The following is a 13,970-nucleotide window of genomic DNA, read 5'->3' on the forward strand; positions in this document are numbered from 1 at the left end:
TAAATATACATGTTATATTGTTTCCATTGTTTCTCTGATCAGTTGTGTAGTTATACATATTTCGTAAGAGTAAATTTCTCTGAAATTAACTAATATTGCTGAAATAGATACTTGTCCCGCGAAACTTTCTCCATGTTGCGTAAACAGGGGAATTCGTATTGAGATTGCACTCGGACTAAATCAGAAATCTACTTTCATGATAATGATTTATATATAATGAGATATAATAATAATGTATATTTTGTATATTAATAATGTACATTAATCATGTAAGTATAAATGGTTAGGATCATAAATTTGAATTAGATACCTTACAAATGTTCTGCGCGGCAAAGAAAAAAATGATATTTTCTTACTTTTATCGAAAGACTATTTGTTGATTGTATTCGTTATTGGTTATCCAGATGGGTGTCCAGCTCTGTTTACGTATATTGGTTTGATGATTAATAGAAAGGCAACAAGTGTATCGTGAATAATAAAAAAATCAGAGATAGATTACGAAGAGGAGTTTAATGTTAGCGCCTGGCCTGCGCTCAGCTAAAATCAATGAGTCCACCCGGCGAATGTGTCAGTGCGACTCCACCAACGTTGCGTCGAACCCGTGTCCCGTCTTCCCTGTCTTTGACTTTTTCTTTCTTTCTCCTCGAAATTCGCGTTATCGCTTGATGAGAATCATGTAAGATTAGAGATCGATATGCCGAGTCAAGAAGATATGGATCTTTGTACCGATAAGGTACTGTCCAAGGGAAGAATTCTTCAAGAATTAACCAAAGCTGTCAAATTGGTGAGTGCTGTCTGCTTCAGCATAAGGACGACGTATCAAGGCCATACGTCGTCTATATACATATATACATACATATATATATATATATATGCACTTTCCTAACGCGAATTTTTATATATATCGAACTAACGACGTTTTCCTGTTCTGCTTTGAAATTCTTTCTTAAATGGCTTAGACAGATTTTCATTCGTTTTTCCTCGCAGATAAATACGAGTTTCTTGAAATACTTAACCATGACGAAACAGCTGAAACTGCAGTGGCACGCATTTACACGATCGGTCGTGTATCAAACGTTTAACAGTTAAATGCGTTTTGTTATCTTTATTGTTTTTGAACGCGAACCTGTGTTGAAGAAGTACATGTGCTCCTCTCGTCATCACGATTTCCCGTTTCTCACTTGCAACTTACTCAACGTCTTGTTCCACGTCGTGGCTCCTCCACTGACGTACGTGCTTTTACCTCTTTGTTCGTATTACTATCAGTAAACTATTATTATTTCATTATTTTTTTATGAGATCTTCGGTGATCGATAGAATCTTGATTTCGTCATTTTATGAATTATACCATGCTTTCGCAAAACAATCCAATTTCTTTCAATATTTTAATTTTGATTACCTATTATTGTTGATGTTGTAATTATTTAATATTTAACATTTTATATCCGGCCTTTGTTCGATATTTAGAATGATAAAAGTCATTAAACAAGTATAAATCTGTACTATATTTCTCTATGAAAAATACATATCAAGATACTTAGTTAATCTTCTAGATTAACATAAGTGTAGCATTTTAATCACAAAAGTAATTTTTCATACACTGACAGAAATTTAGATCTAAATATGAATATGAAGAATGTACTCAGCTAAATTTCTATATTAAAATTAATATTGAAAGTTACATGTGTGCATTAGCTTTTTGTAATTAAATAAATAAAATTTGTTTACTTGTATTTATTAGGTTTACGCTCAAAGTTTATATGGTACAGTAGTCTTAGATGGTGACTCTTGGTTGGTCTACTGGTTAGACCGAGCTTTACGCCATGGATTGCGTATAGAGAGACATGGATATTGGGGCACTGCTCGTGAACTTAGTCATCAAGATACTGTTGTTGTAATTCATGCTCTTCAAAGTGTATTAACTTCCATTGGTAAAGGTATGAGTGGATTTGGCATTATAAATTTTAATATTTATGCAGATTATAATTTATCTTATCAAGCAAATTATAATATATCTTTATGTTTTCCTAGGCAGGGCATGGCTTTACCATACACTTAGCGAAGGCAGTTTTGAAAGTTATTTAGCTTGCTTATTACGAGATACAAAGATATTAAAAAAACAATATTTTCCACATGCACTTGTTCGGGATGCAGATAAAACTAATCAATTAGTTAATCTACTTGCTGGTTTAGAAAATGTGTCTTTCACATTGCAACTGGTATGTAGAATTACTCTATAAAATATTTATGAAATATTATAAAAATTTATTTCGTGTATTTTTATAATTATTTATATTTTGCACTTCATTTTCTTTCATATTACACATTGATAAATGCCAATGATGATATCAATGTATAGTTAGCATTTCACATAAACGTGTTTTATAGCTTTTATTTTATGTTCCCTACGTTGATACCAGTATCACTCCATGGTTACAATTATCTCAACAATAAATTATATTTTCCTCTTAGGAAGAGTTGTAGTATGTCAAGATGTAATTGTTGAATCTGTTTTTATGAATTTAAGGGGCAATAAGTTATCATATATATAAATCTATTTTTCATACATTATATCTATATTACTTTCTCTACTTGTTCATGCAAAGATACACATACATTCATCAAAATATACATATACATATAATATACATAAAATATACATATACTATACAAATAACTTGTAATTACATATTTATTAAACAGTTAGAATGTATAATTTTTATGGTGTATTCCCCTTATTCCATTGTGTATAGAATAATAAAGTAGAAGAAGATATTTAGAATTTTATCAGTTTAATTTAAAACTTAAAAAGTAAGTTTTATATTAAAATAATAAATTTTAATTGTTTGTGTCATTGTAGGATGTCACATACCTGGATATTTGCAATTACATGCCTCAAAGGCCTATGAGCGTAAATCCTTCTGGAACTATATTATCATTACATCTTAGATCATCCAGTGTTTCTTCGAGTTTAGCTTCTCCTGGTGACAGTGGAGTTGCTTTTGATAGTGACATGGAGCTTGCTAATGAAACAGATGCTAGTAGTTACAAGGAGGTATACTTTTGTAGTGAAGTTTATGCTCAAAAATATAAATCCTTATCTTTCTACACATACAATTCTCTACATACTTTTAGGAAGATTTTCATCTAGAAGAAACTCCAAGGTATCGGAATAATAGGTATAAAACGATGATAAACAACTGTAGAGAAGACAATAAAAATTTTAGCTCTAGTGATTCCAGCGAAGATGGAAAAACACCTACACAATCACCAGGAATGGTTACCAAATTTCAAACCGCAATGATGACGAAAAGTGATATAGCGAATCAAAACTTAACGAGAAAACTCGATGATAATGAGCTTACCTGTTCCAGTTTGGATACTTTAAAAGATTACGATTTTTACAGTAAGAGTTTAGATGAGTCAAAATTAGATAAAATAAGTAATAAAAATGATAATGGAATTAAAGAATTGAACAAAAGAACCACGTATTACAGCGATGGTAGTTACAGTTTTAAAAGGAATATTGATCCTCGAAATTCATATGTGATCAACAATGATACAAATCTTCTAGAACTTAGTATGACTATTTCAGATTGTGAAAACATAGAAGCACCATATGGTATCTTGAATACTATTAATATGACTGATGCTAGTATTTTATCGTCCTCTAGCTCAGAAGCTATAGTACAACGTAGACAACGTAAAAAGAAGCGTGGGGAAAGTAAAAAGCGCGTCAGTTTTCACGAAGATATTTTAAAAACTATGAAATTGGATGATGATGAAAATTACGCAGATTTTTCTATGAGCTTTTTAACGCCTAATTCAGTTCAGAAGAAAGATACACAAAAAGGAAGATATAGCTGGTGCGCTCATGGGGATTCTCCGTATGTTCAAAAGAACGTTAATCCTAGAAATGCACATTCGGATTACTATTCTTACTCTTCATTATCGAGCGTATTTGATAGCGATTGTGAAAAGAAAGTATCGTCAAAGAGTTGTGAACAAATACCATGTCAAAACAATTGCAAGTGTGCTTGTGGATTATCGCTTTCAGAGCGAGGTGCGCCAGAGGGCCAAGAAGATCCCGGTAAAGCATTCAGACCGAAGATGGAGATTGAATTAGAAGAAAACGAAGCACAAGAAGCGTACATCGTTGAAAAAGAATATGGAAATATCGTGGAAGATCCTCCAGCAAAAGTTCAAATGCCTTGTCCAACTAATTCGAAACAATATACTACTTCTAGCGATTGGTCGGATATAGATAGTACTACCACATCGGATGTAGAGGAACGTAGAAATAGCAGACATTTAGCCTCACCTTCAAAAAAACGTAACATGACATCAATACTAACAGGAGAAAATAGCAACAAATTATTAGCGCCGCCACCTATAAGGCAAGCTCCATCTAAAACATCATTATTGAGTAGATTTCTAAAGTCTATTACAGAGAGGAAATTTGAAGTTAAAAGAAATAAGAAGTCACAAAAAACGAATCCTTTATATATCAAAGGTGTTAAAACGAGTTATGATTCTTTTAAAGAATTTAATGATAACCTTGATCGAGAGATACAAGAAAATGTGGCAGCAGAAAAACGAGAATTTAGTGGGGAAAAGATTAGCTTGAAATTACGAGAACTTTTTAAGAAACATATTTATAGAGATAAAACAGAAGAATTATATAAAGTATATAAAGTTAGGAGTTCGTACATGACAAATGGAGAAAGTAAACCGATGATTGCTTTATTAACAGATAAAACATTATATTTAACAGGTTCGAAACCGGACCATATTTATAGTAATCAGTTCGTTATTCCTTATAACGAATTAGATGTTATAATGGTAAGTTTTGCCCGGATAATACTATGCTTGTAAAATCTAGACAGTAGGGAATAAATAATAAAGAAATATATTTTCTAGGTTGGACCAAATGCACAAACAATACTATTATCAAATGCAGATTACGAGATGCAGTATTTATTTTCTACGGGAAGTTCCCAAACTACTTCAGAGTTAATTGCGCACTTGGAGATGGCTATAAGGAGATCTCCAATGAAACCAAGACTTCCAGCAGTTAAAGTATTGACCTATGAAGATATGCATATTTTAAGGCACTCTGTCCTGTGTGATACTGCTGTCCATCCTGTATGTAAATTTAATTGTATTGAAATAAGTAGTAAAGGATTATTAGCTTTCTAAGGTTCCTTTTCTTTTTTATGAATTAGTACAATTTGATATTTCAGGATGAAAAGATCGAACATTATAATCTTATTTATATGGAAGATGAACATATGTCACCACCTAGCACACCATGTGGTCCAACAAAAGAAGGTGATCTTATGTACAGACCACACACGTATCAACAAGTTCATCCTAATGCTCCAACTAATCCATGGGAAGCTGGATACTTTGTTCTCAAAGGTGGAGTTGTTTATATGTTTACGGATGCGAATCAACGATTACCGAAACGAGCTATTCCATTGAAAGGTGGTCTTTGTCAAGGATGTCGAAGAATTCCGAATTCTCATCGCCCTCATACATTCGAGATACTTCTAAAACCGAATAAAGCTTTTCAATTTGCTGCTCCAGACGAATACGTCGCATCCGAATGGTTACAAAGCTTTGTTCAAAGTGCTTCTGGGTTATTCGATATTACAGAAAAAAGAGAGCCTTTGCCATGTAGCCTTATTACAACTACTAAGCATTTAGTAGCTATGAAAGAAGTGTTTCCTGGTAAACAACGTGGGGAAACACTTTCTTGTGCTTCTGTAGAAGATCTCACAGCCTTCAGAGTACCTTTAACTCAACAATCTTGGTGTATACTGGTATGTAGTTGATATTATGGGCTTACACAGTTCTATAGTCTCATTTTATTATATATTATTTTTAGGAGTTCGCATGTCGAGAAGTACATGAAAGTAGTGGTGACTGGGTTATATATTTCACAAATTACACTGAACTATCTACTTTTAAAGAAATTTTAGAAACATTGTGGGCTGATGCAAGTTTGGTATGCGTTTTTTTATTTTCAATTTTAATAATATATTATAAAAGTAAAAATTACACTTTCTATTTATCATTATGCAATTTAAAATAATTCGTATTTTGACAGGGTGAATTTCCTATGGTAACGCTTCCGCCAGAAGATAAACTTCATCGACGTTGCTCAGATGCCAGTAAAGAATTAGAGTTTGCATGGCGATATTTATTACCTTCAGTAATCGATTAAACGATAAGGTGTACCAGTAGACAATAGCTAGCGCATCGTCATATTCAGTAATAGAAATTGATGAAACATAAGTAATTGAACGAATCAACTCATATAATACAGATACTAAAGCATTCTGATAATATCGAATATGATGTTATAAACAAATTATTCAAAATCAATATCTCATGTTCTTCAACCAACGAGGAGTGGTGAACACAAAAAATCATACAAACATAAATTATAAATATTTAGTGATACGTAATATTGATGTGCTAATTCAATAAAATGGTGCAATATGTTTTCAATAGCGTAAACTACGATATTGATAATGGTACACAGGACTGTAATATAATGATGAGTGCGTAAAATTACTGTGTCAGTTACATGGATGTCTATATAATCACATTTATTATAAGAATTAATTTGCATTTGAAAGTGCACTATAGATACCAAATGTTTTAAAAACATGTAATACTAATACAATGGCAGTAAAGCTTAGTGCAGCTCCTATAATGGAAGAATATTCTATAAATTGCTTTTAAAGTAAACGTATGACATATAATTAACATTCCTATTAATAATACTGATAATAATTGTTATTATAATATATAACACAGCTTTTTTAAATTTTATTTTTGATATGTTCCCTTTATATATCTATGTATATGTTTTACTGCTTTAAAATTGTTGCTTTGGTTAGAAATCTGATTACTATGTTTTAAATTGCAAAGGTTTAAAAATTAATTATTGGATGTAATTTTCATGTTATTAGCGAGGTGCTTTATTTAGTAACTCCATATTTCTGGGAGATAAATATCGGGAAAAATTATAATGAGATAGTTCTTTTTAAATACCAGCAATACATTTTAAAATGGGAGAAACAGCTTCGTATACTAAACTTCTAATATTAAAATTGATATATTGGTTTTTAATTCTTTTTATAATGTGAACAACTTCTTTATTTTACAATCATATATCTTTTCATTACCAAAAACTACGTGAACCGATGCAGGTTGTAAATCATTGTGAATAAAATTCTAATCCTATGTGCATTGTTTCATGTAGTCACATACAATTGTAATAAAATATTAAATTAAAGAGATTTATTAATGTACGCAATTGTAATATGAAATTTGCGTATGTTATATATGATACAAAATTGGAACATAATCAACGCATGTTAATTTCTAATGTGTCTAAAGGAAAAAGATGTTAAATTTTACATGCTTTGATCAAGCATGTTAAGCATTCTTAAATATTACAGCCATAGAATTTTTGCACAATGTCAACATCACCGTACATAATCTTCAAAGTTACAAACAAAAAATAAATAGAAATAAAATTGTAACTAGTCACCAAAATAGAAGCAAAAACATGTCTTGTTCTTCTTTCTTGTACAATGTAATGAAAAATTTGAATTTTAATTATATATTGGATAAGTATAGTAATATCTCGTATCTTTTACTTTGTTTTTATTGCAATAAATTCTTCTACATAATAACTTGTTTGTCATTATCATTTCTCGAACTGAATTCTAGATTATATATAAAATAACATATAATGATGCTTATGAGCAATTAGATGTGAAAATTTTTACAAATATTCATAGTATTTAAGTATTGAAATATTTGTTGTAGAATTATACTTTGAATTTAATTTTGTCACATTTAATATCATTTTAATTGAAAGTACTTTCATCAATATTGCAATCTATTTCAAAAGTTAAAAATATCAAATAGTGAAAAAATGCATTTAATCACGTATAAAGTGTCCATCTGCATGTCTATACTTCTTTGCCTTTTCTATATCTGCCAATGGATATTGTTCTTTCACAGCTTCCATATCAAGGTTGGGGAAAGTTCGCATCAAAACAGCCACCTTATTTCTTTGACGACTAAAATAAAATTTTTTTACGTATATTATATTAAAAAAAGTCTCATCAGTTTAAAGGTTATTTTGTAATTATATAGAAAAAATACACACTTTATTAATCTACGTTTTTCATTCCATAATTTCTCTCTATAAAGTCGCAAAAATTTTCGCACTGCATATCCATCAAAATTAAATTTATATTTTTTGTGCCACGCAGGATTTTTATTTTTTGGTCTAGAATATTGACTCATTCGATAAAAGTAACGTAGACCTGTAAAACAGAATTTAAGTACAGTCTGTTTACAGACAATTTCTATATATTTTATATATATTTTATATCGTATAGAATAAATATATAAAAACATTTTACCAAGAGGATTATATTTTGTTACAACAGGTCGTTCTCCAGTTGTTCCAGTTTCAAGCATATAGTATGCTTTATTTCTTTCACGAACTACTGACTCTAAGTTAGCCATGCTATCTTCTACTTTATCAATTCTTTCAGGATTTGGAAAATATTTCCATTCTCGTTTATAAATGTCTTCCATTGTTAGAAGCATATTGCGTTCTTTTAATAATACAAACCTGGGCGTTTTAAATATAATTTTCATTATCATACAACATTGTTATATTTTGTAACTTTTGTGTGTTACCATAATTTATGAAGGTCTTCATTGCTTTTTAATCTTAGTTCATCTTTTTTCCAAGAACGCCCAACACGTACTTTATCCTTTTCCCAATTTTTTGGGTCATCAAAAAATTCCATCAAATCATTACATTTAGATGTAGTATGAATGAGAGAATATTGAAAAGTGGGCACCCTAAGGAATTTAAATCATCTATGTATAATTATAAACAATAAAATTATACAATTTAAAGGATATTTGTATATTTACATGTTAAATTAATAAGATTATCAGTAATAATTTTTATGTTACAGACAAAAATATAAATTCAAAATAAGTACTAAATATTAAATATAATAATAATAATTATAAAATACATTTTTGTCTGAAAAAGTATTTACAAGCAGGTATTTCTTATATTTGCAAAACTATTTGCATTTATACATTATGTCAAATAGAAAAGAATTATTCAAGACATAACCTCTCGGTCTGTTCAATATAATTTACTGTAGGAAAATTACATGTAAAATAAATTATAAAAACCTTTGAATAAACATCGAAGGTGTAATTGAATTTACATTTTGTGATAAAACTAAATTTGTAAACAGTTTTGTCACATTATTTACACCTTTTGAAATCTGTATAGCTTTCGTGAAGGCTGCCATCTTATTAATAAAATACTAAGTAACTTTTATTACTTAGCTATTACCAGAGAGGAACTAAGAGTGATCCTGCTTATGGATCTGGCTCTCCCCGGTCTAGTGCTGCAGCACACGACCAAGCGCTGAGGTCAATAAAAAGTAGCATATACAAGAATTTATAAAATTAGGGATCTGTCCTGTTTGGTTACACACTAATGTAGACAAGAACTTATTGAGTTACACGCTACAAGAACCTTTAATTGTATGATTCTACGGAAAAGTTCATATCTAATTTTCTATCCGATTTTTTTTTTTGTATTTTTTGTATAATCGTCAACGTGGGCGAACATCGAAGTAAAACCAATTTAAAAAATTAGGTTTTTGTCTGTACTAGTATGCAACCAAACAGGGTACATCCTTAACATTAATCTTAAATACATAGGTTCTTGTATGTGCTAACTTTAGTTGACTTCAACACTTGGTCGCATGGTGCAGCACCTGTACTGTGAAACAACTAGCACTACGAGCGTGAGTACTCTTATTTCCTCTCTACTATTACTAGAATTTTAGTGGTTAAATATTGTTATAAAATGTAATGTAAAATCAAATAATATAAAAGCTTATTATACATACGAAGGAATTACAACACATTGAAATACGTAAAATGAATTTAATATGCAAATGAAAAAATAATGCAACAAGTAATGAAAAATTTAAAAAGAAATGCTTATAGATGAAATTATACATATACACACACAAAATCTTTCACAGTATTAATTCTTTGGTATTAATAAAAAAATATGTAAAATTAAAACATATTTATTGTAATAATTATAATATTTATTATCACAAACTATCAGTTAGATCATATACATACAATAATGTGAGAAAAATTAATCGTGATTTTCGTAAGCTAATTTTATAATATAGAGATATCATTTAAAAAAAGATCATTTACTTTTTAAATTAATGTACTTCCTAACACTTTCTCTGTTGTTAAAAAGTAGAAATTTGCATAAACGTTAATCTTCGACAAGAAGAAAATACTTAATAATATTCCATTGCCAATAAATTTATCAAAAAGTTGATTAAGGGCACCTTTCGATATTAATTATACTTACAATCATATAAAAATTATATTGCTTTAATATGCTACTATATACACTGATGATCTAGTATTACCGATATATATGAATTTTTCATTGTTGCTTCTTTTTCCATGTATTATTACTAATCGTAAGTTAAGGTGCTCGTGTGTTTAAAAATCTTTTCATATAAAATATATTTATATATTTTGTATATATATAAAAATATATATGTACACATCTGAACATACGATATGTACATATATATACGCGTATTTAAAATTTAAAAGATGAAACTACAGTTTACGGATATATCATTTATTCCATTCAGTATATTTTATATTCCTAGGAATTGAATATTCTGGAATGTACTAAGGAGAAACGAAGAAGACGAGCACAAAATGAAATTATACAATTTGTTGCGTCATAAAATTCTCTAAATATTGCTGAAAGTTTGTTTGAAAATTTAATTCCCATTTAATTAATTTACACCATCCGAACTGTAGTTTCTAGAGGCTAGATCGGAACTTGATCATTCAACTGATTTTCATTAAAATATTGCTCTTCACGTCGTAAAGATTATACATATATATATAAATATATATTTATAAATATATATATCTGTATTATAATATATAATTTATAAATATATAGATACATACTTATATTTATAAACAATTACTGAAATTTATATAACGATAAAAAACGAATTCTCTCTTTTCTCTCTCTCTTAAACAATAACAAAGTATACCACATGATACTAAAATCACATAAACGCTCAATATCCAGGGGAAGGATTTCTTGCCCGTCTTTCGATAATACGGTTACTTCGACTACGAAAATGTAAAAAATGTTTCCGTGTAGTCTTCGTTCATAATACCAGTGTCCGTTTGTTTCTCACTGTTTATTATTTGCTCTAGAAACGTTTCTTCTTTCGAATATTGCGATGGAGCGTGACTTTCTTCGAAAGAAAACATTAGAGAAATTATACATTGTAAAAGGTCGATTCAATATTTTCACGGGCAACAGTAAGTATAAACTTGTTTTTATGTGTTTTTATAACATTAACATTACTGTACAAAATTTAAAATCTCAATAAACTTTCGTTATTCCGCCCGCTGATACAATGAAGGTCACTTTAAAAGTTTCCTCTATACCTTTGTCACTAGTAGCTTAATTGCCATTTCTTCGGAAATTAGCGTCGTAAATTTAATAATAGATAATTTTGCAATACTTGTTTATAATAATTTGAAATACTTGTTCTTTTCCCTTTTTCAACACAATTATATTTGTTTCAGTATAAATACAGGGTGGGTCGGAAATCGTACTACAATCGGATATGGGGCGATTCTATATGAAAAGATAATTCGAAAATATGGAATAAATTTTGCTTTTTTATGACATTTCATTTTTGAGAAAACCGAGCTTGAAAATTTGCCAAGTATACTCAAACTTGGGTAAGTGAGTAAACAACCAACACGATGTTATTATACATGTGAAAATAAGTAAAAAATGTGAAATATTTTTCCGTTTAAGGTCACATTTTCAAGAAAATAAAAATGTTCAGTTACGAACCGGTCTGATACATTTTAAAATTTATTTTTCTCAAAAAAACAAAGCATTTCATGAAAATATGTTATTCTACATTTTTTACGTATTTTTATATATAGTTTACATTCTTGTGGATTATTTACTTTTGTTTTAATTAATTTATTATATGCTTAATTTTCTTGTAAACAAAGTCTCGGATGAAAAAATGTTATATCAAATTGTTCTCTTATTTTTTCATGTAGAATTACCGTTTGCCTGGTTGTACTACGATTTCCGATCCCTTATATATTGGTAATAATCGAACACGTTACTTTACGTTAATATCAACAAATAAGTATCATATATTGACATATGGCAATTAATAAAGCGACACGTGCGTCATTGCAGGCTAACGATTCTGTACATAAACTTGCAGACTTAATACGGTGTATATTTAATAGGAAGTTTGGTCCGATAGTTCTGTACTAATTGTTGATTGCGTTTCGATTACATATTTCTACATGTGAATCGTTGCTGCTGTGTAACGTGCTTCTCCTCTTCGCCAACTCCATTGGCTTGGTCGATACTGTACAAAGAAGATCAAAAATATTTCTTTAAAACATTTCTCTCTCTTTTTATTTTTACTATAACAAATATTATTAATCCTTACCCTAATTAACATTTGTCCGGACGTACTATGAGGATTGCGGTAAGCATATGCAGCCCACGCGACTAAACCTACGACTAAACCAATTACAAGGAGAATTCCAATAATTCCTGAAACTCCCATGTTCATATTGTCCCGAGCTAAAGACATTAAAAGTAAAATATCATTATGACTGAACGAACGATTGCAAAAGTGTACGTTAGTGGCAGAAACAAAGATCTTACAACGCTCTAGAGGACTCGTTCCAGGTTTCTCTTGCTTCGCATTCATTTCACTAACGGTAACAGTCTCTTCCGAATGCATGCGTAAAATGTGATTATATTCGTCGAGGTGTTCCTTGCATGTCGTAGTTGGTAACGGGCAATTGTCAATTGTTTTTATCATTCGAACATCGCAACCTTTCAACAGCCAATCTTGTCGCGATCTAGATGTTCCGGTGCTACATTGATTCAGTTCTGAACACCATTTGCAGTCGAAGCCTTTTAGTTTTGTCAAGCAGTCTCTGCAATTATCCATTTCTAAACAGGTAGGCAGTGCATGTAGATAAATCACTGTCCAATTCTTAATGTCCTGCCGATTAAAGTTCACGCGATGATATTCGTAAATCGTTTTTCTGCGAACAACTGCGAGGAAAAAAGAAAAATAGTCGATTCGATTATTGCTTGTTACGATGAAATTTTCTCTATACGAGATAACACCAAATACTTACAGAACACTATTCTGTCCATGATATAAGCATCGCTTAATCCAATTTTAACAGGATGCGCCTTATCTTCGATATGCTCTACCATCAGAGGGATCATCGAGTAAACAAACACGATGTCACCGTTCTGATGCAAAGTCACTTGAAACGTGAATGCCCCTGCCTCAGGTTTGTCTTGCAATACCACCTTTTCCCATACAACCGTGAACGCCGTTCCTGCCATTAACATTCCCATTTATTTACCACTATGTCTACTTGCAAACGTGTATTCTCTCTTTTAACGCTCAATACCAACCGTTATCGACATATTTCACATAACTGTCATTAGATAGTCGCGTGTCGAAATTTGCCATTAATGGTGCGATATATTGTGTGGCGGCTAGCCAACTGTGAACGTACTCCCCGGTGTATAAAAATCCTCCGGTGGCGATGGTGATGTTACGAACTTTGTGACCGTAGAAAGGGAAATCGAATTTCAATTTCACTGTCTGTTGGAAGAAACAAAAAGAAACTTTTTAATTACGTTTGAATACGTTATACTAACTTTCTCGTAAGGAAAGTTAGGAAACCTGGAAATTCAATAAATTATAAAGCTTTACGCGCAATCAGAGTAGAGTTGTGTGCAATCCACGAGG

General features: G+C 30.6%; 3 protein-coding genes across 3 annotated transcripts in view; 1 reads left to right on the forward strand and 2 right to left on the reverse strand.

The window, feature by feature from the left end:
- Nucleotides 1–330: 330 nt before the first annotated feature.
- Nucleotides 331–7,043, forward strand: Prd1 (pleckstrin homology domain-containing protein pruning defect 1). The gene is made up of 9 exons (XM_072019150.1): nt 331–784; nt 1,742–1,937; nt 2,032–2,219; nt 2,861–3,055; nt 3,136–4,842; nt 4,921–5,145; nt 5,226–5,825; nt 5,891–6,010; nt 6,113–7,043. Exons 1-9 carry the CDS (start codon nt 695–697, stop codon nt 6,227–6,229), a joined length of 3,438 nt encoding a protein of 1,145 aa, XP_071875251.1. The 5' UTR covers nt 331–694; the 3' UTR covers nt 6,230–7,043.
- A 623-nt stretch (nt 7,044–7,666) lies between these two features.
- On the reverse strand, nt 7,667–9,412 carry Mrpl47 (mitochondrial ribosomal protein L47). The gene is made up of 5 exons (XM_072019162.1): nt 9,253–9,412; nt 8,737–8,904; nt 8,454–8,668; nt 8,195–8,354; nt 7,667–8,105 (listed from the first exon to the last, which is right to left on the reverse strand). The coding sequence occupies exons 1-5, from the start codon at nt 9,372–9,374 to the stop codon at nt 7,964–7,966; spliced, it is 807 nt and encodes a 268-aa protein (XP_071875263.1). The 5' UTR covers nt 9,375–9,412; the 3' UTR covers nt 7,667–7,963.
- A 741-nt stretch (nt 9,413–10,153) lies between these two features.
- L(1)g0289 (plexin domain containing lethal (1) G0289) overlaps nt 10,154–13,970 on the reverse strand; it is a 45,332-nt gene continuing 41,515 nt past the window's right edge. Inside the window, exons 4-8 of the mRNA XM_072019153.1 lie at nt 13,631–13,823; nt 13,342–13,551; nt 12,857–13,255; nt 12,636–12,772; nt 10,154–12,551 (exon numbers count right to left, since the gene is read on the reverse strand). Of these exons, the coding sequence (XP_071875254.1) occupies nt 12,483–12,551; nt 12,636–12,772; nt 12,857–13,255; nt 13,342–13,551; nt 13,631–13,823 (1,008 nt within the window). The 3' untranslated portion in view covers nt 10,154–12,482. The remainder of the gene's footprint in view (nt 12,552–12,635; nt 12,773–12,856; nt 13,256–13,341; nt 13,552–13,630; nt 13,824–13,970) is intronic.

This window comes from Bombus fervidus, chromosome 16, assembly GCF_041682495.2.
Source record: "Bombus fervidus isolate BK054 chromosome 16, iyBomFerv1, whole genome shotgun sequence".
NCBI classification, from domain to species: domain Eukaryota; kingdom Metazoa; phylum Arthropoda; class Insecta; order Hymenoptera; family Apidae; genus Bombus; species Bombus fervidus.

Coding starts and splice junctions, on each gene's coding strand:
- Mrpl47 (XM_072019162.1), bottom strand. CDS start 9,374: ATGGCAGCCTTCACGAAAGCTATACAGATTTCAAAAGGTGTAAATAAT. Junction 8,905..9,252: donor CCTTCGATGTTTATTCAAAG/GTTTTTATAATT, acceptor TAAATTCCTTAG/GGTGCCCACTTTTCAATATT. Junction 8,669..8,736: donor GAAGACCTTCATAAATTATG/GTAACACACAAA, acceptor TAAAACGCCCAG/GTTTGTATTATTAAAAGAAC.
- Prd1 (XM_072019150.1), top strand. CDS start 695: ATGCCGAGTCAAGAAGATATGGATCTTTGTACCGATAAGGTACTGTCC. Junction 4,843..4,920: donor ACGAATTAGATGTTATAATG/GTAAGTTTTGCC, acceptor TATATTTTCTAG/GTTGGACCAAATGCACAAAC. Junction 5,826..5,890: donor AACAATCTTGGTGTATACTG/GTATGTAGTTGA, acceptor TATTATTTTTAG/GAGTTCGCATGTCGAGAAGT.